Source organism: Anopheles marshallii, chromosome 2 (assembly GCF_943734725.1).
Source record: "Anopheles marshallii chromosome 2, idAnoMarsDA_429_01, whole genome shotgun sequence".
In the NCBI taxonomy this organism is placed as follows: Eukaryota; Metazoa; Arthropoda; class Insecta; order Diptera; family Culicidae; genus Anopheles; species Anopheles marshallii.
In genome coordinates, this window is record NC_071326.1 from 75,985,476 (window position 1) to 76,011,030 (window position 25,555).

At 43.9% G+C, this 25,555-nt stretch overlaps 1 protein-coding gene across 1 annotated transcript in view; it reads right to left on the reverse strand.

The window, feature by feature from the left end:
* The window catches only part of LOC128706956 (uncharacterized), a 28,924-nt gene extending 8,399 nt beyond the window's left edge, over positions 1–20,525 (reverse strand). The window contains exons 1-2 of the mRNA XM_053801900.1: positions 19,991–20,525; positions 13,664–13,756 (exon numbers count right to left, since the gene is read on the reverse strand). Of these exons, the coding sequence (XP_053657875.1) occupies positions 13,664–13,756; positions 19,991–20,525 (628 nt within the window). The remainder of the gene's footprint in view (positions 1–13,663; positions 13,757–19,990) is intronic.
* Between the last annotated feature and the right edge of the window lie 5,030 nt (positions 20,526–25,555).

Here is a 25,555-nt window from a genome sequence, read left to right on the forward strand (position 1 = left end):
GGCCGCGCAACGATGGATTGCCGTCGTCGTCACCGTGTGCCCGTTGTGCCGGGACTTTATTGGGCTGCGAGCGGGTGAACGTTAAGTGCAATTAGGCGATTGATTTTATTGGCGATGCTGGGTTTAATTATGATTTAGGTCGCAGCGGGTGAAATGTGGACGGACCGGATTTCGTCACTGGATGGATGGACACTCGTTACATTGCTGGTTGCTGCATCGATGGGCTGGGAAGAAAAAAATTGCATCCCAGACGAGGGACATGGAGATGGCAACAGGGCTCGGTAACAAATGTGAGTGGAAGACCTATTTGTTTCACCTTAATCTGTTTGTGAACCGTTTAATAGGACGCTATCATCTTTAATAGCCCTGCAATTAGAAGGCGATTGAAGGGATTTCTGTTCCACTATGGTTTGTAGAGTTTAGGTTTCGGGCTGGATTGTTGATCTGATTTTTGTAATAAACTTAAATAGAAATCTTGCTATCGCAATAACCTTTATGGTGGGAAAATCTGTTGTTCTCGCAATCTCAACTAGGATGGCCACCTCGGAAGGATTTAATTGTAGAAAATCAAGGTATTTTTTACCTCCGTATCGGCCCAGTCCAATATTACCCAAACTCCCCAAAGAATGAGTGCACAAGCATCCACCACCGTAGATAGGCAAAGGGCATCAAAGTTCATTTCCATGTGCGAAGGGCACATTTTTTTCGACAGGTGAAACGATTTCGCCACTTCATCAATGCTAGCGGATGCGACTACGCAAAACACACACTCACACCCAACAAGCACAGCAACGTGTCAGCACGTTCTTGCCGTGTGATCTTTTTGCTGCCCTTCCCAATGCTGGGCTACCGTTTGTTATTACAGGCGCTCGATACGAATTAAGGCCTCGGCTATTGGCCGATCGGCGAAAAAAAAAAAGCTGTGTGGAATGTGCTGTTGTTTCACGGTGGAAAAAGTGCTCCGCGGTTTTTAGGTGCTGCGCTTCAATCACTAGAGAGCGACCCGGGCGCGTTGTGAAGCGTGTGTGTGTGGGCTCATGTTATAGGTCGGTGGCGTTGGTGACCACGTACCGAATCGAATTGTACATCATCGGAAAAAAAAGAAGAGCGAATACAACAACATGCCTTCCCCATGGTCGAAAAGTGGGATGGGAAGGGTTACAAAAACAAAAACCACTCCAAATAACACTCGTCCAAAAAGTGTGTGTGTGTGGAGGCTAAAAACCGGAAACTGCTGACGCGAAAGAGCGCCACAATACACCGTGCGTACTTTGCGAGTGGTACACAAAAAAAAAACCCCCCGACCAGAAGAATGTTGGGTGGCGTGCTTGACTGGGTCTAGAGAAAAACAGAGCAGTAGAACCGGATCCAACCACCTTCCGGTCCAATGTCTGATGGCCCGCTGTTGTTATGCCCGATGCATTCCCGAGTTCCGCGTCTTCTCCAGGTGGGAGTGGACAACACTGTCCCGCATCACGCGAAATGCTGCCCTCGTGGAAATAATACGTCATACGGTGGTGGCATATTTCCAACCAGCCTGCCGATTTCTGTTCATGTTTCCTGCCGGACATTGCTGTGTCTTTGTTGCAATACAACCCATGACCCATGCTAAAGTCCGGTGGGGGTGCATCTAGTTGTGCTCGTAACGGGGTGAAAATTCAGTACGGTTCATTAGCTTTTACTCAAATCTCCTACGGGGCGGGAAGGGTACTGTTGGGAATTGTTTTTTTTATTGGTTTTGTTCTCTGGAACATTATTCCTACATTGCTCATGAAGGGTGCCAACTAGTGATGGACGGGACGACCCGAACGTAGCGAGGTCGGAGCCATCCGTAAGTGACCCGAATAGGTTCGGGGTGGCCCATGGGTACAAGAAGGTCCGTGGGTGCTGCGAGTTCGGGTCAGAACTGGATCGAATTAGGCCCAGTAGGTCCAGTAGACGCAATGACTCCTCAGAGATTCTATAAAGCGACTTTTTAAGCGATTTTTGTATCTAACATTTTTTTCTTCTTTGAACATATTTTGTGATCTCGTCGAGAGTTGCGCTCTTTCGCCCTGGATACGTGGGCTGCAGTAGGTTTTCATACCACTTTCAACTTGTTCCAAATAGATTTCTGTTTCACTCAAAGCACTTCTCTGGTGGTCTAAAGCATGTTTTTATGAGAAATTTTTAGAAGATTTTCATGGATTTTAGAAGAATTTGACCACCAGCCACTATGAATTTTTTGTTTCTTGTGTCACTACTAAAGACACTATTATTCAATTAACAGGCTAGTTTTCTTACAGTATTCTTTGGAGTTTTAGCAATGTGTTCGTAGGTTATCTCACCATCTTCATATGAGTATTTAAGAATTTTCACTTTTGTCCAGTTTTCCATGCGTCAGCTTCCCTTAAATTATTCGGCATGTTTGCTTGTGGTTTCTTGAATTTCCTATGAGATTCCCGTAGTATTTATTGCAAATTTGGATGCGTTTTTTTCTAGATGTTTCTACCCGCTGTTCACACCCGACTCCGGATCGGATCGTGAAATGAATCGTGTGACCCACCACTAGCGCCAACACACAGCATCGGGAAGGAAAGATTTGATGTGTACGCCGTCAGCCACATGTGGACCTTGTGCTTGGGTGGCTTATGTTGTGTGCATCTGAATCAACTCCCACGAAACGGTAGAAAGCAAAGCCAAAAACTATCAGGCAACTGTTCTGCGCGCTCGGGAAGAGCAAAAAGCCAAAGCTAATGGTGTGGAACAGATCCGATTCACCATGGACGGGTTTGCTATAATACGATGTGTACGCATTGGATGACTTTCGTTGAGCCTGCTGTAGACTGAAGGCAACAGAACAACGTCCGATTGTTCTCTGTCGCTACCAGATGGCGCTGCGATTAGTAGGTCCGTTTGTCACCGTTAGACGCGAGAGCCCTCGGAGCGAGTGGTCCGAAACTCCATCACATCATAAACACCGGTATGCTGATGTCGGTGTAATGGCAACCCAAACATGCAGTAGTTTAATTGATAATTAGGAGGCGAATTGTTTCGCTACATACAAATGGCCATTATTGCGAGATGCTAGGCTCGGCGTTGGGAGCATTGATGATGATGATGCCGGCGCCAAACCGTGCACATCGATCGGAGCAATTAGACGGGGAATTGTGTAGCGCCGCCAACAAACACCCAACCATGCCCATCTTCCCATCGGCCTCATCCAACCGGTGTGAGAGGCCCTTGTGGACGAGAGCATCTTCGGTGCCTCCCGGGTTTTGCGTTAAACGCTACTGCGACTGGTTGGTGGTTGCTTGCACGAGCCGGATGCTTTCTTTTGATGCGGCTAATTGATGTGTTTTCCGGAATGTTTGATGCTGAAGTGTTGTGCTCCCGCGTGCACCGGAATAGCAGCGATCGAGAAGTGGGATGGCTTCTGGTACCAGAAATCCTGTGAGCGAGCACACAGGGCGCGTTTGAAAGGGATGTGTCGAAGCGAAATAATTGTAAATGCTGCTCGCACGAGCCACACCGCTGCGTGCGTGAATCGGTGGGCAGAGGGTTAATTAATTGCGCTGCGGCATGGAATGCATCCTCTGTGACGCGCGTCCCAATTGAGGCCAGGTTAAGGGGTAGTGTGTTCCCCGGGTGATGGTTTTGTTGCAAGCAAAAGAATGCACCCGGCACAGGCACGTTCTAACGAGCCCGACGTAGATAACCATTTTTCTGTAGCTAACATTAGCAGCGTTTCGGTTTTAATGTAATTAGTACGCACATCGACGTAACGATTCGGTTAGTTTGTTTTTCATTATTACTTTGTTTACTCGGAAGGATCGGTTGAAGCGAGCTGGAGTGGTTTTCTCCTTTATTTCGAGCAATTAAGATGCACATAGACGTTAATCTACCCATACTCCGCTGGAAAAGCTTCACGGGCGCCTGAAAGTATGCATTCTCGGTGTTATTCATCACTATTAACGCTCGACGAAGTTTCGGGAGTTTGCTTTGTGCTTAAATTGTGTACACTCAGGCGTTATTAACTCAAATCTCAATCCAACGGTGAGCCAAAAAAGGGAATATGATGTACACTTTATTTATTCCCAAAAGATTTTGAAAAATAGCGACTAAAGCGTACAAAAAATCATTTCAACCTGTTTTGGGCTAAGTGTATTTGCCAGCTACATGTAGCACTTAATGCACTTTTTGTCTTCCCTTTCTTAAACCCGAAAAAAACACCAACATTCTGGCCCATTTATCAACGTGTACATCCGCGTCTGTAATGTTTACATTCTTCACCTTCGCCACCACCTTACGCTCAATCCTTCAACTAGCTCACGGCACATCGTCATAATCCGTAAGCCACTATCTACGGTGACCACTTTTTGGACAGGTTTGTCACGAGTCCGAACTTTGGTTCGAACCCTGGATACGCACAAAACACGCCACCGTACGTGCCATTATGGATGGGCACGTCCCGCACACTGCCACTTCGAGCTCGGGGCGGGGTTTATATTCCGCTCGGTCTCTCGCGCTTGACCGACGGCGGCACACTGCATTAATCTTATCCCCGGGTCGCATTCGCGGCACGCACGCGACTTGTTCTGAAAAGTTCGCGCGAACTTAAGCCGTGCTCAGGGCCAACAGCAGCAACGGGCACAGCAAATGGTATTAAACGGTTTTTGGAAACTTGACCTTACCGGCCGCCAGTGGTATCTCGGTATCGTCGCACTCACACTAATTGGATCGGATATTTAGGGTGATAATTGGTTTGCGATGCTGATGGCGCTGATCCGCCGTAGCAGCTCATCAGCAGCTTGTGTGATGTTGGGATGGTGGTGTATCCGTGACCTTTGGGAGCAAGAGACCAGAACGTAGAACAGAGCACAGCACTACGAACCTTTGCCACGTGCGACTGCAGTGGGAACATTTCCCCGGGTTGGGTGCCCAATTCACGAGCCAATTTGCGCCGGTGGCCTGAGGCTGTTTGCGTATTACTCGATGAGCTCGATGCACAAATCGGATTGTACCACTGTGGCTGCTGCACTATCAGCACCATTCACCACCGGAACAACACTGCCGAGCCGGACGTGTGTGTTCTTCCCGCGGAAACACTTTCGATGCACCCGATTAGCATTAGTTAGGGCCCCGGAACCGAATCTTCTTCGCGCGTATTTTTTTTTTTTTTAACGTTAACTTGTCCCACGATTTGAAGAAGCGAAATGAATAACAAAAACAAAAAAAAAATCATCGAATGGTTCCGCGGGAGCGGGAAATCCCACTCGTACGGTGTACGGGCACAGACTGGCGACTGGTCGAGCACGGTCGGAATGGATCGAATCGGATTGAATTGCGCGCGCGGCTTGTTCCGAAACCGATGCGAAAGTTCCGCTTAACCGACCGAAAGGAAACCGGCCTGACTATCGGGCCATGTCCACCAACGTCCAAACCGAGGAACGAGATAGTGTGAGCGGGAGGCACGATGGCGTTCGGGTGGTATTTTTGCCGTAATGTTGTGGTTTTGGAATGTTAATCAAGTTCTTCAACAACGCCATGTTCGATATGGAAATCGGCCTCCAAAGTCGACCAAAACCACCACCACCGCCGCCGCCAACCAGTTTTCCCGTTTTGCTCGCTCGCCATCGGGCGAGTATGTTGTAAGCTTGTATGCATGCAGCATTTGGTGGAAGTACACATCGAAACGGTGCACAGGTGCACACCCACCTTGGTACGCCCGGTGCACCGATGCATGTACGGCTGGCTAATGGTGCGGTCGGTGTTTCGGTGCTGCTGTCGTTTTAGTCGCGGGAGAAAAGTGAAATTATTGAAATGCAATCAATGTGGTGGCTGAGGCCGCCAGGCAAGGGGACCGGGGATTTTGGTGAATGCATCTCTAAGCTAATCGGCAAGAAAGTGCAAACGCTGTGAATGCACGGAAAGCAAACCGAACGGCGATTAGCATCGGGGTGGTAAATGTGTTAGAAGCAGGGTGTTACATTGGTCTATTTAAGCATAATTATTTGTATGAACCTACCTATGTTATCAATACATCTTCTTATGTGAAAATCTACCCTTAGATCTTTAATTTTTTCAAACAATAATTATCAAAATTCTGAGATTAGAAAATTTTGTATGCGAAAAAATCGTAGAATGATTTACGAACAAACGACCTTCTGATATGTATTCTGATCGATATTCTTCAGATCGGAAAGGATCTTTAAACTGAATGCAAACTTAAACCAAGTGATCAACTGTGAATAGCTGCAGTTACAGCTTCGTGAATCTTTAGAGAGTCGAGTGGTGTCTCCCGAGGAGGACATACAAACGAATGACTCTGAAGATTTTTCCAACTCATCGAATGGAACTAAACATTTAGCGATCGAATCATGCAGCTTTATAAGAGGTCAGGATCGGCTTGAAGCGGATCAGATCCTTTAAAACCGCTTAACAGTGTGAAGAATCTTAAAAACTAACTCACCCAGTTCTCAGGTTTTGAATAATTTATTTGAAAACCAAAAAAATAATAAATCGTAATTCGTCGTAGTGTGTTTACTTTATTGGGTTACAGCTTCGCTTTGCGTCACAATATTGATTAGAGGTTTTGCTACATAATTCCTGCAACGCAAAGCTTCAACAGCACTGCAAACTCAAATACTTGACAAAGGTTATAAACTTTAGCGTGATGTTTTGTTTGTGTTCATGTTTGAGTTTGCCATAAAACCATTTCAATGAAGCTGTACAGCGAGCGCGTTGATGCGTGAACATCGAACATACAGCAATGTGCGATTGTTTAGCGTGCAGATGATGATGGTGACTCTGGCGGCAAAAAAAAAAACGGAGGGGGCAATTATATTTGCTGCAGATCGAATGAAGCAACCGGTTAGAAAATGCAACCCAACGGCAACAAAACAGTGGAAAGCATCAGCGGCAAGAAAAAAAAAGGCATCACAAGCACATATAAACACTGGAGGCCAATTAGGAGCCACGGGCTCGTCGGCATTCGGGGCTTCTCACCGAAACCAGCTCTTCGGCATGGTATCTGGTGAAAGGTCTAATCATTGCTTGATTTGAGACTATGCAGATTGATCAGTGATGCGGTCAATTATTAAAAGATTGGCATGCCTGTTGTATACGAGCTGTCCGGACGGCGAGAAAAGCCGGCTCTATTTCCACAGGTTTTAACTTTCCCGCAATCCTGGGTTGTGTGATGTGTACATCGGAACCATCAACAAAACCCGCCCCATCCGAGTGCCCGCTCTGTGGGCCGCCTGTGAGGAGAACACCATCCGGTGTTGTGCAATCGGGCAAACCATTGCCAGTTGCCTATTGGAGTCAGTGATTAGAAAGCTTTCCACTGAGCAATGGATGCAGCGAGCAGGGGATGTCGGTGGAAACTGGCATGAAGGCACGAGATGAGATGCGAAAAATAACAAAACTAGTTTACCATTGATAGGATTATGCTGATTAGCTGGTATTGGATGAGCGATGCACCCAAAGTGCATAAATGCATCCGAGCGCAATATCGAAACCATTTACGTGGGGAGACGGAGAAAAAATTGATCCACAATGTGCATGTGTACCGGGTGCGATTGGATGGAAAATAATATTTCATCCTTGACGTTCGCTGTTCTCAGCTTGATGCCACTGGAATGTCACCCCCTACCCGTCAACCCTGTTGCAGGTGCATCGCCGGAGGGCAGTTTTTGTTCGTTATAATGGACATTCGATACGCATGATGTGAGCCACAAACGTTGATGCTCGGTACACCCGGAGCTGTTTGTGTTTGTTTAGCTGTCATATTTAGCAACAATTGCTACAGGGAGTTTTGATAGCAGCCAGCGCGAACGACATGGCAGAAAAGGGTGTGAGGGAAGCTGGAAAACAAATCCCCAACCCTTCCGCTTCCTTTCATCTCGTCAATTGCCGTACATGGTTGTTTGTTTTTTTTTTTTGTGCGCCGACTAGACACAAACACATAATAATCGTTTTACTTTCACCCCGAGGTGGTGTTAAACGATGGCCTTTTTCATTGGGTTTACCATTTTCCCGCCATCGCATTGGTTTGTTGGGAATAATTTACTAATGGTAGCTATGTGTCAATGGCTATCTTTTTGATGCTGTTGATTTTACTAAGCCATCAACCATTCAAAATCTCTTTCCATTGATGTTTGTATCAAGCGGAGTTTTGCTTGAACACATTTTATTGACTAATTTACATTTAAAAGAGGAGATTTTACACGTCTGATTGCTCTATTGTTTTTTTGGTATCATTGATACTAAATCATTTCTATCTCGGGATAATTTTGTGGTTTTTCATTTCGAAAACTTCTTTGTAGCAGAAGAGGTGATAACGGTTTGCTATAAACAAAATTATGGCAAATTAGTGTGTTGGTGCCGTGACCAGGATTGTAGGAGAAATTCCCTCTCCGACTATTGCAGCGGTACGTTGCAACGTCTTGTGCAATTTTCGATATAAATCATAATTTGCGAAAGTTCCATAAGCGCAAACGTTTAACCTTTCCCGAAGATAAAATATCCCCACAATTATCTTTTTTGCAGTGCGCCAAAAATCCCGTGCACTTTCCGCAGCCCCCAAAAAACAACGCTTCTGCTGGTGGGCTGAAAAACGCGCCACCATCGCTGTGTGTAACGTTCTCGGCGAAGTGCAAATGTTCACCCGTGACTTCACAAAACCATAAATTATCCCAATCTATCGCCCGACAATTTACGCCCTCGCACCATCCGCATTGCATAAGGGAGACCGCCGTTGATGTTGACGGCCCTTTATGGCCGGCTGCGCTTCGGTTCCCAAAACCGTGTTCTTCAACTTTCGGGAGAAAGTGCTGTTCAGCCTTACGGGATCTTCGAGCACAGCAGCAGGCCGGGTATCTTGCCGGCAGGGTCTGGCCGGAGCGTGTTAGACCACCGCACATTTTCGTTACCGATCGGGAAATCGAAAGTAACGTATTACAAAATAGCTGTTATTACTTTCATTTTCATGCACCGGCTGCGGTGCGGTGTACGGTTGCTGGAGGTCGAGCCGGTGTGGTGTACGAGCCATGCACATCGGCACCCCCGATGATCATTTCCTAGGCCCTTATGCTTGATGTTGGTTTGCCACTTTGTTCGACACGGAGTGTTTGCATTCGCCTCCGTAGCCCAAACTTACATGGAGGCGCGTGAGTCTTTTCCTACTGCCTGATGTGGATTGTGTAATCGGCCGATCGGGCGGGAATATTCTTCCCCGTCATGGCTCATGATACATGGCGCGTAGGAGGTTATCGGGGGGTATTGTTTTCTCCTCGGTGCTCGGGCAACTCCTCACCGGCGCTGGTGTTGGTGCGTTTGCGGAAGGCGACTTCAAGCTCGTATTTAAAGTTGTCGAGTTGTGTTTCTTTACGGTTTGTTTGGTAAAAAAAAAAAATCAATCGATGAAGCTATTTAAACGTACGCTAACTTGCTCGATCACTTTAAGCTGCACACCGGATGTGTACCTAGACCGCTTAGACTTCCGAGCCCACACGAGTATCGAGACACCACCACCGTAAATGGAAATCGAGGACACCACATTCCAAACATTGACATTTGGCAGTTCGGCCGGAAGATGGTTTGTCCAAAAATAAAATCTCTGAAGAACTCTCCCCCTATCGGCAAACGCAAATCAGGAAACTCAGGCCCGTCCGGGTACCGCCAACGTAATCAATCCGGTGCGAATTGTCGCGGGTAAAGTAATTAAGACGTTAAATGGCTTCATGCTCGACATCTAAACAAGCACAATCCGGCTGTTGTGGCTGTGACCGTGAGATGTCTCCGGGAGCGCAGTGCAAGGGAAAAAATGCGAGACTTCGCAAAGTGCGGCAATCGTGCGAAGGTCAGCAAGCTACAGGCGGGCAAGCGTGCCGACGCGAGCGAGAAGGTGGGCCCAGTTTTAATTGGCAGAAACTGAATTGAAAATGCCACCACGTGGGTTGTGATGAAGGAGCTGGTTTGGTATTAGTTTTTCTCCATTTTTCGCCGAGTACGAGGTTGTACGGTGCACAAATTAGCTGAAAGTTGATGATGTCAAACGCCTGCTTCGATAGGGCAGGCGCAATCGATTATTCAACCTACACTCTTTACGCTAGAACGTGCAGAATTAGCCAACCGGTTTAAGCTTTAGCAGGGACTGATGTGTAATTAAATAAAGAATCTATATTTAAACGGGACAGCACATGGATAATTTGTTGCCAGTTTGGCGTGAAAGCAACACGTGTGGTTTGTTTAATTCTCAAAGGAAACAAGATTGTATCTGAAATAATATCAAATTTCTCTACACGGCATGCGGTATGTGAAAACATTATAGATGCTTTTTATAACGATTACATGTATCTATCGGACAGCACAGTGCGACAAGAACAGTGTGCTATTCGATACATGCAATTTCGTTCCAACGTCCCGGAAATCTCCCCTGGCGCTAGAACAAAAGACCCATCAGATATTATCGATGATTGGGGAAATGCTCCAAGAGTGTGTGTGTGTGTGTGTGTGTGTCGGTGATGGACAGCATCCCTTTGCCCAGTACCCAGCAATTGACCGTTCCCGCAGTGGATGGAAAGGTTTAGCTTTATTTAAAATTTTGCTCCGACACGCAAACCATCTCCGGAAGAAAGGCCCGTCAGGTTCGATCATGATTTCATTAAGTTAGATTGTATAACTTTACACACACACACACACACACACACACACACACAGGCACGCACTTCCTCCGCTGGGCTAAGGATGCATTACGGGAAACAAGTACCGACACGCTGGATGGTCTGTTTCTGCTGGCAAACGTGCGGTACGTACTCGAACCATGACCAGGGCTCGATCGATAGGACGTTCGTGTCCGTTTCGTTTGTGGTATTTCATCTTTCGAAGCCACGTTGCTGCTAGCTGCCCGTTGACTGTATGTAAATGTCGAAGGTGAGGTACGGGCCCCAAGATGATGCTGTGCGGGTTTCGGTGCGGTTTTGGCATGCATGGCCGTGCAGAAGAAGTCCGATGATTATGCAACGAGCGTAGCTCTATATTGGAATTTGCCGCACGGTGGTAGTGGGTGCATATCTTGGAAATATTGTCACAAGCGCACTGTTACGGAAGGAGTCTGCACGTAGCGGTACGGCCATTGCTACCGAACCGACGGTTGCTCCGTGCAGGAGGCCAACCCTAACCGAGTTGCCTCACATCGGTTTGCATCATTTTCATTATCCTATCTCGGGGTAATCGGAAATCATTTTTAAACTTGTGTTTGATTGTGGCCGGTACACTAACCGTGTGGGGTTCCGGGTACTTGTCTGGTGAGCAGACTGTTGACAACAGACAACGCCTCGAAGCTTAATGTGAACGATGTGGCACAGCAGTTGAAGAAACTTGCTGTGTGCAATTGCACCTTCTGCGTTCTAAATGGCATCATATGGTGCTTTTATGTAGGAAACGTTTGCTAACGACACATCAATTAATTATTCTAACGAAATGGCTTAAAGCTTACGTTTTTGTTTTATGGTAAAGAAATTGGATTAAAGAAATGGGATTTTGTTTCAAATTTATATAGTTCGAATAAAGCGTAAGATATTTGCTTATACTTTGCACTGTTTTCTTGATGTGCTTTAGCAACAGGGAGGACTGGACTGGGTAGGTTGTTCATGTGATAGCGTACGAATCAATGTGGAGTGTCCGTTATGGGGTCTAATCTCGGTTGGATCGTGGAACTCCACTTCTTGTAGGACTGATTCACGGACATTGATAGTAAAAGTTAAATTATTAAAAGTAATGCCCATTTCAAATTGGTTAATCAAGTTGATCAGATGAGGGAGTTGTGAAAATATGCTCTCTCAACCCACTAAATCCCGGGGTTGTGTTAATTTATTCTTGATAATCTTGAGTGGTAGTCAAAGGTAGTTTTTTCGTTGAATTAATATTAAATGTACACTTAAAATGGCGTTTATCTCACACCACAAGTCACTTACTCGTAGATTATGATTCTTGTTAACAAATGAGACAACATCATCCAGCGTTTGCAAAACTTTTAGAAAATCTTCGAATTTTTAAGAATTGTTTTATTGTAGTGCAAAACTTTTTTCCAGGCATCAGTACCTTCAATGCTTAATTTGAGGAATTTAAGGAGATTCGCCCAAGCGCTCCGTTGAAAGCATTTCGCTGTTGTTGTTTTCAACTCCCAAACATAAAGCTTTCAGGCCAACTTCACAAGTTAAGCTAGACCAACGTTACAACAATTCTGGGAGGTATTGAACTGAGATAGTTCTCAACATTTCATATCAGGCCACAGTTACCGCAATGTTTCGACTTCAGCACCACACGGCAAAAAAGGTTCTAGAAATTCAAAGCCATTCATGTGAGATTTTGCAGATTGATATGAAGAGATGTGAAGGGATATGCTTGTGGAAGTGAATATCTTCGTAGAATTTTCATTTAATTATTATACGAAATTGTGTATAACAAATCGAAAGGCCTGGGAGTCTGGTGGTCAAAATTGTAGTTTATGTAATTAGAAGCTGTGAAATGAGTGACACACATGTTAGAGCACCGAAAAAAAAATTGATGCGAACCTGATTCCCATACAACTATTCGCATGAAAATTGCTCCTATGATTGACACTGAAACGTGTTTAATCGATAGTGAGCTTTACGGGGAACCAACCCACTAGCAACGCGACATAATAGGCTAATTAGTTTTAATTTAGCTATTTTATTCCCGATTAAGCCGATTATATCGAACATCATCCGAACCAAGCGTTTATGCTCGAAATGGGATTTTATTATGCAAATTAGCCGTCCATAAAAGGTTGGCCGCGGTGTCAGTCGGTCGGCCCGAACTTGACCCAAATGTGTCATAATGGTTTTATCTTTTTAAAGCTTCCACCCAACGGAACAACACTGTTGGGTCGATAAAAAAGATGGATGCATGTACATTAAAAAAAAAAACAGGTTGAAATCAATCAGATTGGAACTGATCTGTTAACTCTTAACCACAACTTTACGGCACATTCAATCGCTAAAGGATTGAGAGTGATGCATAAAACCAGGCCTCGAACCGAGTGCGAAGCTAATCAAGCTTTGCCGGGCAATAGAATGGAAAATATAGTGCTCGAAGCAATAACTTCCGATGGAAGACAAGAAAAACATTAACAAACCACTCCGAACATTCGCTGGACCGTGTGCAACTGTTTGACATTTTAGTCGAAGGTTTTTAAACGAGATGAAACGAATGAAGCGATCGTCCAAATCCTTACACCATCGCGGCTCCGAAAGGACGATCGCGTTTGAGAAATGTAAAGTGCCTTGAGAGATTAAAATATGATGACCCGTGTGGTTGATGCGGTCCAAGCTGGGTCGTTTCATAAAAATAACCGGAATAGACATTGTTGTTGAAGCGCGCGCTGTTCGAAAGTGAAGCTCCACCGGAGGGCAACATTGTATCGCAGAAGCGCGCTGGTGCAGCCGAATGGGTGATTGCGTCCAACATTCCGAGCGTATCTCGCAATCACGGGTGAAACCGGTTGCAGTCGAATCGAACGGTGCCGATTCGATCTGAATTCGATTTCGAAACTGCCGGCCACCGAGGCCGCCCGTACGGTCGTTGGCTGGATGGATGGGCGCGGACGACCTTGGGGGCGCGAGGCACGTTGCTTTTCGGGCGCTTCCGTACTTACCGTTCTTACTCTCCTTGGTGGCCCTCAGGGGCGGATCGTCCTCGAGAACCATCGCCGGTACGGCGGTCACCATCCGAAAGCCCGCGAGCGTACCTAGACGCCGGTCGTAGAGAGGGTGAAATGAAGCGAAGTGAGGCCGGTGAGCGCGTGAAGTGCATCGAAGGGACAGGTGTGCAGGTGTTTAGCATGTGTGTGTGTGTGTGTGTGTGTGTTTGCATGTGTGGGTAGCTATCGTTCAGGGTTACCCGTTTTGGAAAATGGAAAGGCACGGCGGTTCTACCGAAAGGCGATTATTTTAGCTACAGGAGGTTATTTTAAAACAAACTACATCTACTTAGGCCGATCTCTTAGAGGTGGAAAAGGTGGCAGGTGGTTGGGATTGCGAAGGGAAAATGGGAGTTGCATAATCGGTTCGGAAGTGCGGTAGAATGAGCAGCGCTCATTTCTAGCTGCAGAACGAAGATGGAACCCGTCGATGTGCAAACGTGTGGCGCTTTAGCCAGCTTATTATGTGCGGAGGTTTATTAGCTCGTTGATTGCAGGTGTTTACAGTTGGAGGTTTTTATTGAGTTGAGTAAAGTGGTTTGGTTGCATTGCTTTTAAGCAAACCGTCAACTGAACAACATCACGAAGCCTGTGGCGGACAGTGCTTTAGAATAGTTGAATGTTTACATATTATCACAATGTAAACCGAAGAGAGCTTCAGCAATGGAGTGAAGAGATTCGTTAGACCGTAAGCAACTTTAGTGGTACTTAGGTGTACTACTTACAGCTGGAGTCTGTCAGAAAATACTCCGACATGGGATTTTTTGTTGCTGTGATAAGTGCTTAGTAAGATTTTTCGAGATTATGTCTAACCAGTAACTCTACATGTTTTACTAAATGACTATTTTGGGCTCGCACTATGGGGAGGCTGGTCACATCATGTTAAAGAAACTAGACAACTCCTTTTCGTAAGAGACCTTGAGGAATAGAATACATAATACCTGAGGAATGGGAATAGCCGATTATTCCCTGCAACGAGTATCATCTAATACGCTAAAGGGATCGATTTGGACTCACATCTGGGATAAAGATCACATCACTCTCCAGGCCATCTTCATGTGACCTATATGAGCTCAAAATATTTTCATTATTCACAACATTGTGCAATCGACACAAATGCTCTTTTGACTAATTGTGTGTGAAATTAAAATTTTTTATTAGTATTTCTATAATTTACTGAGTACATCAACAAAACACTGACTTTGGATAAAATGTTATCAGCAAAATCAAACTTAGCTCAAAGTTCAGATAAAAATAATCAGACAGCTAAAAAGAACCCAGCTCTTGCGCAGTGGACATTGTTTAGTGGATGTTATAGTCATGAAAGTGTATAATTATATTCAACAAAGAAGCTTTTGAACTTTGGCATCATACAACCGGGGATTTGATTGATATTAAAAATGGTTGAAAACCAAATTTTGTTACTATTTACTCCAATAAGCTGTCATATTTTTTAAATCATCTTTGTTTCTTTGTATTTTGTTCTTCAGACTTCAAGCGATTAAAAAAACGAAATCATAGTACAACAGAGAAATAAATTTGATTATCACGAAAACACGTTCCAACCAGCTGATGAACAATAGTGCGTCTAATATGATCGTGAGCTTGGGCTTACAGCCGGGGGAGCGTCGAAAAAAGCACTTCAGCAAAACAAAAAGACACTTCATTTCGCTCTTTGAGTTTTCCTTTTCAAAACCATTTCGGTAGGTGGTGGAAGAAAAGGAAATGGAAAGTGGCCGGTGTCGGCGATACTTTCCATACCCGGCCGAATGATAGCTTCATTTGTCTTTCAAGTCCAAGTTCAATTGGATCGTTGCAGTGCACTGTTATAATTTTTTTTCCGCTTCCGTGCTGCGGCCTAAGAGCGGCGTTGCTATGGTATTTTACGGCACACAAACACCAGTGCAGTGGAATTGCTCGAACGGTGAAAAGCACTGGGTCGTTTGCAAATAATTCCATTCATCCAGCCCACCATGCTTTTGAGATGCTCGTTGGAGTGAAAAATCTCGATGGAAATTGGAGTCGGTACAGCGTAGTGGGCGAGACCGAGAGCCACGGTTCGCAACAGAGAGTGAATGGTTGGAAAATTGTCCTCGTTGCTTTGTGTGTGCGCGTGTGTTTGAGCGACCGGACAATTGCATGGAGCGTGGTGTCAATGAGCGAGCGGTTGTTTTACTTCACCAGGGTGCAGTTTTCCACTTTCTGACTGACTGACCGACTCCCCGTCGGCAAGCGAGTCAATGACCTGCCTGTCGAAGAAGGTGGTTTGGTTATGGATGGTGGCAAATCAACAACGAGCGATAGGAAAAGTGACCGTGCTTGATCGGGAACCATATCTCCGTTGCCACTGATCACCGATTGGCGATAATAATAATGAGCCCTGTGATGATGATGATGGTGATGATGATGATGATGATGACGATAATAATGCTACTTCTGTTGCTTATGGTGACGAGGGTACCCCCTTACCACACACCCATATTTTCTCCTTACCTGTTTTCGCCACCATCTTGTTGATGGTAATCGGAATTGGAAATTGTGCATCCAAGTGGAGCACATTAACAGAAAAAGGACGCTCCGGTTTTGGTGATGCAGCGTTTACACGATGATGGAAAATAAATCATCCACAACGAAGGGGACCGTCGGACGATTCGTGACCATAAAGAAATCTTGCTCTCTTCCCTCCTCCCCTTCCCTTTCTCCCCCCCTCAATGCACCCTAATTGAAAGGAAATCAGTCTGTAAAGTGTTCGACTACTCGAGTTTCGATTTCATTCCGCCCGGACCGGACTTTTCCCGGCTGGCTCGGGGGGGTGGGATTGAGTGCATAATTTTCGTACCACTTCAAAATGCGTGGATGCGTTAATGCTCTTGCTGTCGGGGCCCCGTACGGATGGTACACGGATTGCTTAGGTCTGTTTAGGTTTGTGGTTTTGGGAAGCGCATTGGCGCTGGGTTAGCATCAATTTATGATGTAATTTCTGTTTTACGTAGTCGGTAGTCGGTAATTTAGTTTGTTGGAAAATTGCCGACTTACAGGCAAAAACAAGAAGAAGGATGAATTAAATCAACGGATTGCCCAATAAATAAATGAAGCGAAATTTTATAATTCATTTGATAATCGATGGTAACATGAAGAGCATCAATAGAGTGATTTTTATGTCTACTTAAAAGCAAATGATGTTGTTGTTTTTTTTCTAATAAAATGATCCAGTCGACAAGATTTTTACAGAATAATGGAACTAAGAGATTTCGAAATCTACTGCCACATGTTTCTCTTTCCAAACGACGTTTCTAAAATATGGGTGACGCATTCGAGTAACAACAAAATAATTCATACAATTTCTCTGATTGTATGACTGAATTCCTACTTCGAAGTTGTGTATCAATTTGAACAAGAACGAGAAATATAGAACATTCAACTCAACATATTTAATATTAAGAATTGAATTGAAAACTAAGAAGAATTTATTTCTGAATTTAAATAAAAAAAGCTTAAATTTTAATACATAAACAAGTTAATGTTTAAACAAAAATACAAAGATTTATCCAAATTTCGTACATCGACTTTAAAACCCTGAATTTTTGTTTGCAATGGAGAAAAAAAAACGTTTGGAAAAGAGGTAAACAACATTCGTTTCCCAAGATGTGTAAATTTCCTTTCATCAATTTCCATTTCGTTCGAGTTAATACGTAACACAACACCTTGGATGTCTGAGCAGCTCCTAAATCACTTGTAATCATCTTGATACCTGTTCAATATCGTTCAATTCGAACGATTTGAACAATAAACATCCTTCCTGCCGACAGTGTAACACGATACATGCTGCTCGGTTATCTTTGACAAGCTGCCTTCTTCGAAGGTCTCGGAAGCTTTTCCACTTTCGGGCTCATTCCGCACAAATAATTGGATTTCCTTCCATTCGCATAACGATTTTGGGCCCAGGCCCAGTCGTACGGTGCGGCCTAAGAGAGCAAAACTAACCATTCACCATTTTATGCAACCGTCCATCCATTATTGTGCACCCGGTTGGAACGTAATCTAACGAATGAATCAACCCTTACCTTGCCCAATCTTAATTCGCTCCTGGCTTTGCCCTTCCGCCGGGAACGAACAGAAGCCAAGCAAATGGGGATGCGTGCGGATGATCATTCCTGACGGTGTGATATAATGTATACATATATGAAAACGGGAAGCGCCGATGGGCATGAGATAAGATTGATCTCGGTATCATCATCGTTAAAAGTACCGCTTCCAGGTGTGCCCGATAACGTACGGGATGGTTCTTAACCGCAAGCGACCGACACCCCCAAACCATCAACCCGATACGGACCAGAGTTCCGTTTCGGTTCGCTTTTCCTCTTCATAATAATTGGCGTGTCTTTGGTTTGCTGCTCCTGCTGAAGCATCTTTCGGTGTGTGGAGCGTACGAAACGGCCAGGGGCTTGCTATAATCGTTCCTTAATTAGAACGTACATGAGAATCGCCGTTCATCGAGTGGGTTGAACGGACCCGGACATCGTGCCACCCTATTCGGGGTTGGGCCCAGAATATGTGCGATGTGATTGCGGATTAATTTGTACACATATTTGCCAAGGTGTCTCTCGCACACACACACACACACACGCCACGACGTCTTTGCTTTGTGCTTTGAAGGAAGCATCGGCTGGTCAGCAGCTAATCTGCTTTGCTGCTCCACACAAGACAAAGTGCGCAACTTGCCAGTAGTGTTCGGGTGCTTTCCTCTCAGCGGGGTGTAAGATTGTCGGAAAAATAATGCTGCTGAACATTATTAGGACATTGATTGGTACTCAATCTATCGAGTCGTGTTTCTGTTAATTAATCCCTGCTACAATCGTTATCTGTCTTCGTATATAGGCGGAGCGGGACGTTTGAGTGTTGTTTTTGTGACACAAACTGATTTAGATATTTATTACATTCGATCAAAAGTAGATGGAAACCGTTTAGCTGCGTTAGTGCAAGAACGAACCCAATACAAAAAGCATGGTTTTGGTTGGTTTAATGGTTCCAATTATATCTTAAATAGCAAATTAGTTTGATTGCAATTATCTGACCGTTCCATTGATCTGAAGGTAATTAATTTGTTACAGGAAAATCCATCATGGAAGGGTAAGCCGTGTAATTGTTGAATGACTCATAATTGCATTGTGAACGTTCGCAGAATAAAGTTAATGTAAATTAATGGGTACGTTGATGTCTTCAATTGAGGGATATCGCATGTACAGCTTTATTCAATTTTTAATCCAATTTTGAAGATTGACTTATGTAGTTCTTATTTTAAAGAAGACTTAACGATATGAAGTAATTTTTATGAACAACTTTAACATAAGCCTGTTTATGTAAATAATAGCGTAGAGAGAGTGGTGGGATGATAACTGTTTGCTAATTATGAAATAGTTAGAAATATTGTATTAACTAAACTTGGGATAACGTTATCTAATGGAACAAATTGTAAGACTCCTTGTATTGAGCGCTAGAATAAATGCCCATTATTGCAGAGTTATGGTTTATTCATTGAATTTTGTGGAAAGATTTGAACATGTGGAGGCAATTGATGCAAAACCTACAATAAATTAAAAAGATCCAATATCTTAAAGGGATGGATGTAATTTATCACAACCTATCTGATAACAGGCCTGAAACTAATGGGAAAACTTCTTCTAAATAGCGTTTCATTATTGTTTGAGGTGCAAGATACGCCAAGAAAACGAAAAAAATCCTGAAGAATCTGTATAACCTCTAAACAAATATACCAATTCTCTACTCTGATGTATGGGTAAGGTACAAGAGATATCCGAAGATTCGAAGATACTGTTGATACTGTTGATACTGTACTGAGAAATAGTGAAGAATTAACAATACTCATGGTCCGGTTCTCTTAGATCCGTGTCAGTCACACTATAAAAATCTCGAATAATTAAATCAAGGAGATCCAAATAATAGAAATTACCAAGGATTTATGTTAATTTAGTTCAGCAATTATTAAATAAAGGAATAATAATGCAATAACCGGCAGCTAATAGTTTAAGTGAACTATGTTTACGTCTCAGTTCAAATTTCTCCCCAACTCTGTTTAATTACTCCAACAGAAACGAAATGCACGCTCGCCCCGCTTCTTCGGTCACAGTTGTGGTCTATGACCACTGTCTGATTCACTTTTTAATCGGGTTATTGGGACGTGGTATGAGTATGTGAGTACGGCCAGGGGAAGTTTACAAATAGGACAACAACATAAAGAAAATCATTCAGCTCAGAACTTACCGATGCCATTGCGGGCGATTGTTGCTGTTGGTTGACCATGGCCGGGTGGCGGCGTTCGCGGTCGCAGGTGTTCCCGCATCAGCCGAGCCTCGACACCTTGATTGCGTACGTGCGACAACTCGGCTGATGAAGCGTTATTAATACTGCAAACGTTATCGGTCGATGCAGCGTGCGGGATCGGTGCCATCGGTGGATCTGTGGGCGGCTGATTGCCGTCGGAAGGTACGGATACGTTGGAGGCTGCAGTTGCATCCGTGAGGGGAGTAATGGGGAAGATGGAAGATGTTTCCGGCCCTTCGGACACCTCTTCGCACACTAGCGAGGGTAGCTCGGGCTCGTATTTGGAAGCGGTTCCCAGGAGTAGCAGTGCGTTCGATTGGGCTGATTGGGGTGCTGATCCGGCCAGTACGATAATGTCATTATAGGTGGCGTTGTTGGCCGCCTCGGTAGGCAGTAGAACTGGCACAGGAGATGCACTACCCCGAGCCAATGCTTGCGGTCCGTCGAGTAATTTTTTCGCCTTAAACAAGCGCATGTTATTAGGTGAAACTGTGTGCAAAAAGTACGTTTTTGAAGTGTCGTATTGTACCGAATGTCAGGAGCGATCAGCTGGGAAGATGCCCGGCGGGGAAATCAGTTCATCCGGATCGATCCGTTTGGCCATCGGAGATCGGAAAGAAATCTGCAATTGGAAGAGAAAACAAGCGAACAGATTAGTATACTAGCAACGCCCTCTAACGGAGAGAAAAGGAATGTACCGAAGGACACGACGGCGAGTGCGTCGGTTACTTAACGAAGCTCGCTTCGGTTGATCCCCATCGTAACTCGCCCAAGTGTGAAGCGGCATCGACACAAAACACGCCCCGGAAGATGCTATATCCGCTCGCGGTCCAACTTGGTATGTAATTTCGCACACCTCGCCAACCTCGCGATGACTTTTCCAACCAGCAGCTTGGAAAGAAAAAAAAAACCTTGAACGCGACGGAAAACCCAACGAGCTGGATCGAAATTATTAACAATCGCTTTGGCCGATTGTTGTTTATTCATTTTCACGCACAGGATTAAAGTTTTCTGTTGTGGCAGCGATGCGGCACCTTGGTCTAAGCAACCCGGTTGCTGTCATTACGTCAACCTCGCTTAAACCTTCTTAAGCGACCCACAGCAAACGTCATAACATAACACCGAACCGGTGCCCATACTGGTTGCGTTTCCGCGTTTGCCACCGAAAAGTCGCACACAGAAAGAAAAAAAATCCGCGCGTTTTGTTTCGTCTTCGAATTGTTTTACGGTCGTGCCGATGCTTTGAATGCCTTTATTGTTTGTGTGCGGCCGCGGAACTACGCTTTGCCGAGCAGTTTGGAAAATGGCTCTCGATTGGTGATAATTTTGTCACCCGGGGTTGGCGATTCACGGTCACACAGAGAAAATTAGCTGGCGGTGGCCAGTTGGCAGATTAAATTATTATTTATGGAGGGCATCGCGCAGGAAGCTATTTTGTCTAGCGAGCGACCGTTTCACAATCGATTTATGAGTATGCATTCCTTCTTTGCAGACAGTGTGTTTGATTGAAATTTGTTTAACATTTCGGTTTCGTTTGACTTTGTTCTTTGATAGGCTTCCTGTTGAGGTCGGTTCTAGTCGATGGATTACCAACCGCACGTTGAATGAATGTGCAAACAAGCATTTACCTTTTAATGGAATATTCATTCTTTGTTTGCATGCGTTTGAAGTTTTGCGGCGTGAAACTCGTACACGCTGGAGCACGAAATGTATGCCATAGTAAATCATTTTAACATGAAGTTTAGAAAACGTGTTTAAAATTAATTTAAATGGTTCCAGAAGCGGATTATTGTTCCTTGAAGTAAAACAAGCAAAACCGGGAGCCATTTTACTTGGTTTAATTAGTGTTAATTCAATTTTCATGGGCTTAATACTTTCAATGTTTAGCTTTACATAAAATCAAGATCGAGATAAGGTTAATTCGTGTGTCTTGATTAATGAAAATTTTAACATCAAATTTTTATTCTATCGATATTTCGGCTTCTGGCTGCTAGATGGTCAAATGAAAATATTGAAAAATATGATAATATCAACCCAATGTGGGTCATACCTACATGGAGTACTAAGTTGCATGCTATTTGGTTTGATATTACGTACCACTGGGATGTATTTAGTTAAAAAAAACGATGTAGCATATTATTGTGACTAAATTATTGACCTACAGAGACCACATTACGTGTTTAACAATTAATGAAGTTAGCTAAAATAATTTTTACTCATGAAAACGACCAAGTCTTAATGCGTATGACAATTAATCATCATTGAGAGATATTTTCTACTACGAAATGGGTAAAGACACCGTATCCCTTAAGGACTCGAAAATTGACAATAAAATTCCCGAAAATAATGTTGAAAAGCTTATGAAGAAGTCTTGAAATTAAAGAGCCTAAATTAAATATGAGCTTCTAACATTTGTTTAATTAAAGGTTTCTTATAAACTCCAAATGATGATGCTTGAAAAAATACAATATTCAAAATTAAATAAATTGTGCTAGTTGAACACTCATTGTTTGCTTGAATGTTTGCATCATAGCATGAAACGATACGAAAGGTATCGACATATTATTGAAGACATCAAATGTGACTCAGTGACGTCTCTACACCGGGTACATTTAGGTAAAAGCATTTAAACATACAAATATAAAGAAGGCATTGAAAACATACAATCGATTTGACTGCTCCTAACGTAATATAACCGATTATCTTAGAAAAAACAAGTTTGACCAGCTTTGATTAGCATTACACAATTAATCTTTTGCTAGCTTCTTCCAACAAATGTTCTATTATGATCTAAATTTTGAAATTAATACAAATACAATTGGTTGGTTGACTTGGTTAACTGGTGTACCAACAGGAAAAAATACATTTTTCAAAAAATATATTCAAATAATGACTTAACAAATAAAATATTGAATGCTAATAGCAAACACAAAGATGATTTTTTGTTTGATTGCAAACGTTAATTAAGATCTTCAATTAAAACCTTTCAACTGCATTGTAACCCATAAATATCACTTAAAACAGTTCTCAGAAAGTAAATTCCGGACGTAAAACCATCCGTTCGCTAATATCTTACCGAGGTGCAAGATCTCGGCAATTAAGCCACCAACCAAAGCCGGTTTAGGAAATGTGCCTTTTGTGCTAATTGAAACGAGCGGGATTTCTATTTACGTTCATGTTTTGTATCGATCGAAGCCACAACTACTTAACGCACATTAGGTTGTATATTTTTCTGCAAACTTTATGGGACGCACTTTATCAACATGTATATTAGCTGGGCACATGCTAAGGGACCCGACAAACAAACAAAAAAAAGTACACACAGTAATCCACGGTTGGCGACGTACTTGAGCCGTACCGCATGCGCCGTGTCGTGTCGTGATCTATAATTTTCCTTTCCGGTTCACTGCCGGTTCTGCTTTCTCTGCTAATGGTGAACCGCTTGTTTGAGGCACACAAAAAAAAAGCGGGGAAACATATGGGGCACACGATCGTGATGCAGGTCGGGATTATATAAAGTATATAATTTCTCCCGCAAATGTCATGTCTCATTTCCGTGCGCTCGAGCGAAATGGTAAAAACCAACCAACCAAATGGGGGAAGAATAAGTTGGGGGAGAAAAAACTGCAACTCCATCCCCAACCGTTTCTGTCCTTTTTTTTTTTGCTGCGTGGAACATTAGACGGTGGTATGGTTCACATTTGCGCTTGGGCAGAATTATCTTTGGCAATTAATTTAAGCCTATTAGGGATGCATAATTGGTCCCATGGACCCGTACCAGTGTGAGACACCGTGGGATCACTGGCGCAAAGAACGACTGTCTTTTCTTGCTTTGTTAATAAGCAAAATACACGCAAAAAACGGGGAAACATATGGTAGCAAATTTTGGACCGCGCTCCTAACGAGAAGCCTTGTTAATAAATTACTTTAAATCCTCCACTTGACGTGGTTGCCCTTGTTAATGCTGCCGTTAAAGGAACAGGGAGTTTGCTTTTGGGTGTACGCAGGAACAGAAAAGTGTAAGTGTATCTCCCTTCGCAGGAACATTTTTCGCGATGAATATCGTTTTATGTGGCGATTATTAGAGTACGGCCAAACTTCGGCCTGTAATGCGGATGGATGTGTTTTTAAAGCGATTCAAGTAACTTGCTCATTGTGGCTCTCGATCCCGTGGCCCGATGGTGCTCATCATCAGCCGAGCGCACTTCTGGTCTAGGTCAGACGAATTACAGACTTTCGGTGACCCTAATGAGTGGCTGCTCGTAAAGTTGGTCCGGCTCGGGTCCGGCAGCCACAGGACCATACCGATGGCCGGGAACTGTCGGCGCTTAGTGCGGTATATCCATTGCGTAGCCCCCGTCGCCGACCTATTAGCTCGTTAATGGTGCTCGATCAAAGCCGAAATCATTAGCCCATGGCCCAACGATCGGTGTGTCGGTGCATGGTGAAGTTATCGTTAAATATTGTGCTTTGCAGCTCATGCATCGGGCGCTCTGCATGTTGCATGCGCAGAACTGGCCGTTCGTTTGTGTTTAAGGTGCACTCGATGCAGGCACACCAGAGCCAGCAGGTTGAGTTGAGTGACTAGTTGGGGACCACTTCTACCGTTATTATTATTATTGTTATGAAGTTTGATGTTGTTAGCAAACGGTTACCCCCTAGAGTCGAAAGGGACGACCTCAGATGTACATCGGATCATCATGATGCTTGACGCGTGAAAGGAGAAGCGGATGGCAAGTACGTAGAGAAAGTGCTTTTATAAAACAAAAACTAATTCTCGACTGGTGCGGTGAAAAGTTCTGGCAAGCAGAGCCTTTTGGTCTCTTGAGGACTGCTTATGGTAGTTAGTTTTAAAAATCATACTTAAGAGTCGTTCAAAGTGTTTGAGTTTGAAATGGAACTGAGTGTTTAGCAGAGCTTTGAAATACGGCCCTGCATTGAGAGTGCTATACAAAGGGGAGAGACACATATTCCATGAAGTTAAGGACAATTTTATTTTATTTTGAATATTGCTAAATAAACTTTAATACATATCAATAATTGTGGCATTACTGTAAGTATTCCCGTTGTACGATGTCTTTACCTTTAAACTATACTGATGATGTGAATGATCTCACGAAAATGGCACCCAAAAAGTTTTAATAAATTCGATTGATATCTACCAAATTTCAATACCTTTTCTACGCATTCGGCGGTGCCGGATGTACTATTAGGGTGCCGCATTACCAATCATATTACCCATCTTCATACCCATTGTCGACGGTACGAAATAGCACTGACAAGTGGCGTTCGGTGCGCGGTGCCCTTGCCCGCCCAAATCGGCTGCACCGAGTGAAATAATGACAGATGAGTATGATGATAATGACAGCCGGGCTCATAGTAGCTGTTACGAAACGGGTGATCGATGCATGGCAAAACAGTGTGCGCCCGCGGTACTTAGCTCCTAACTCATTTACTGCCACCGAAATGCTGCCAACCGAGTGGGTAACTTTCGCTTTTCTCTGT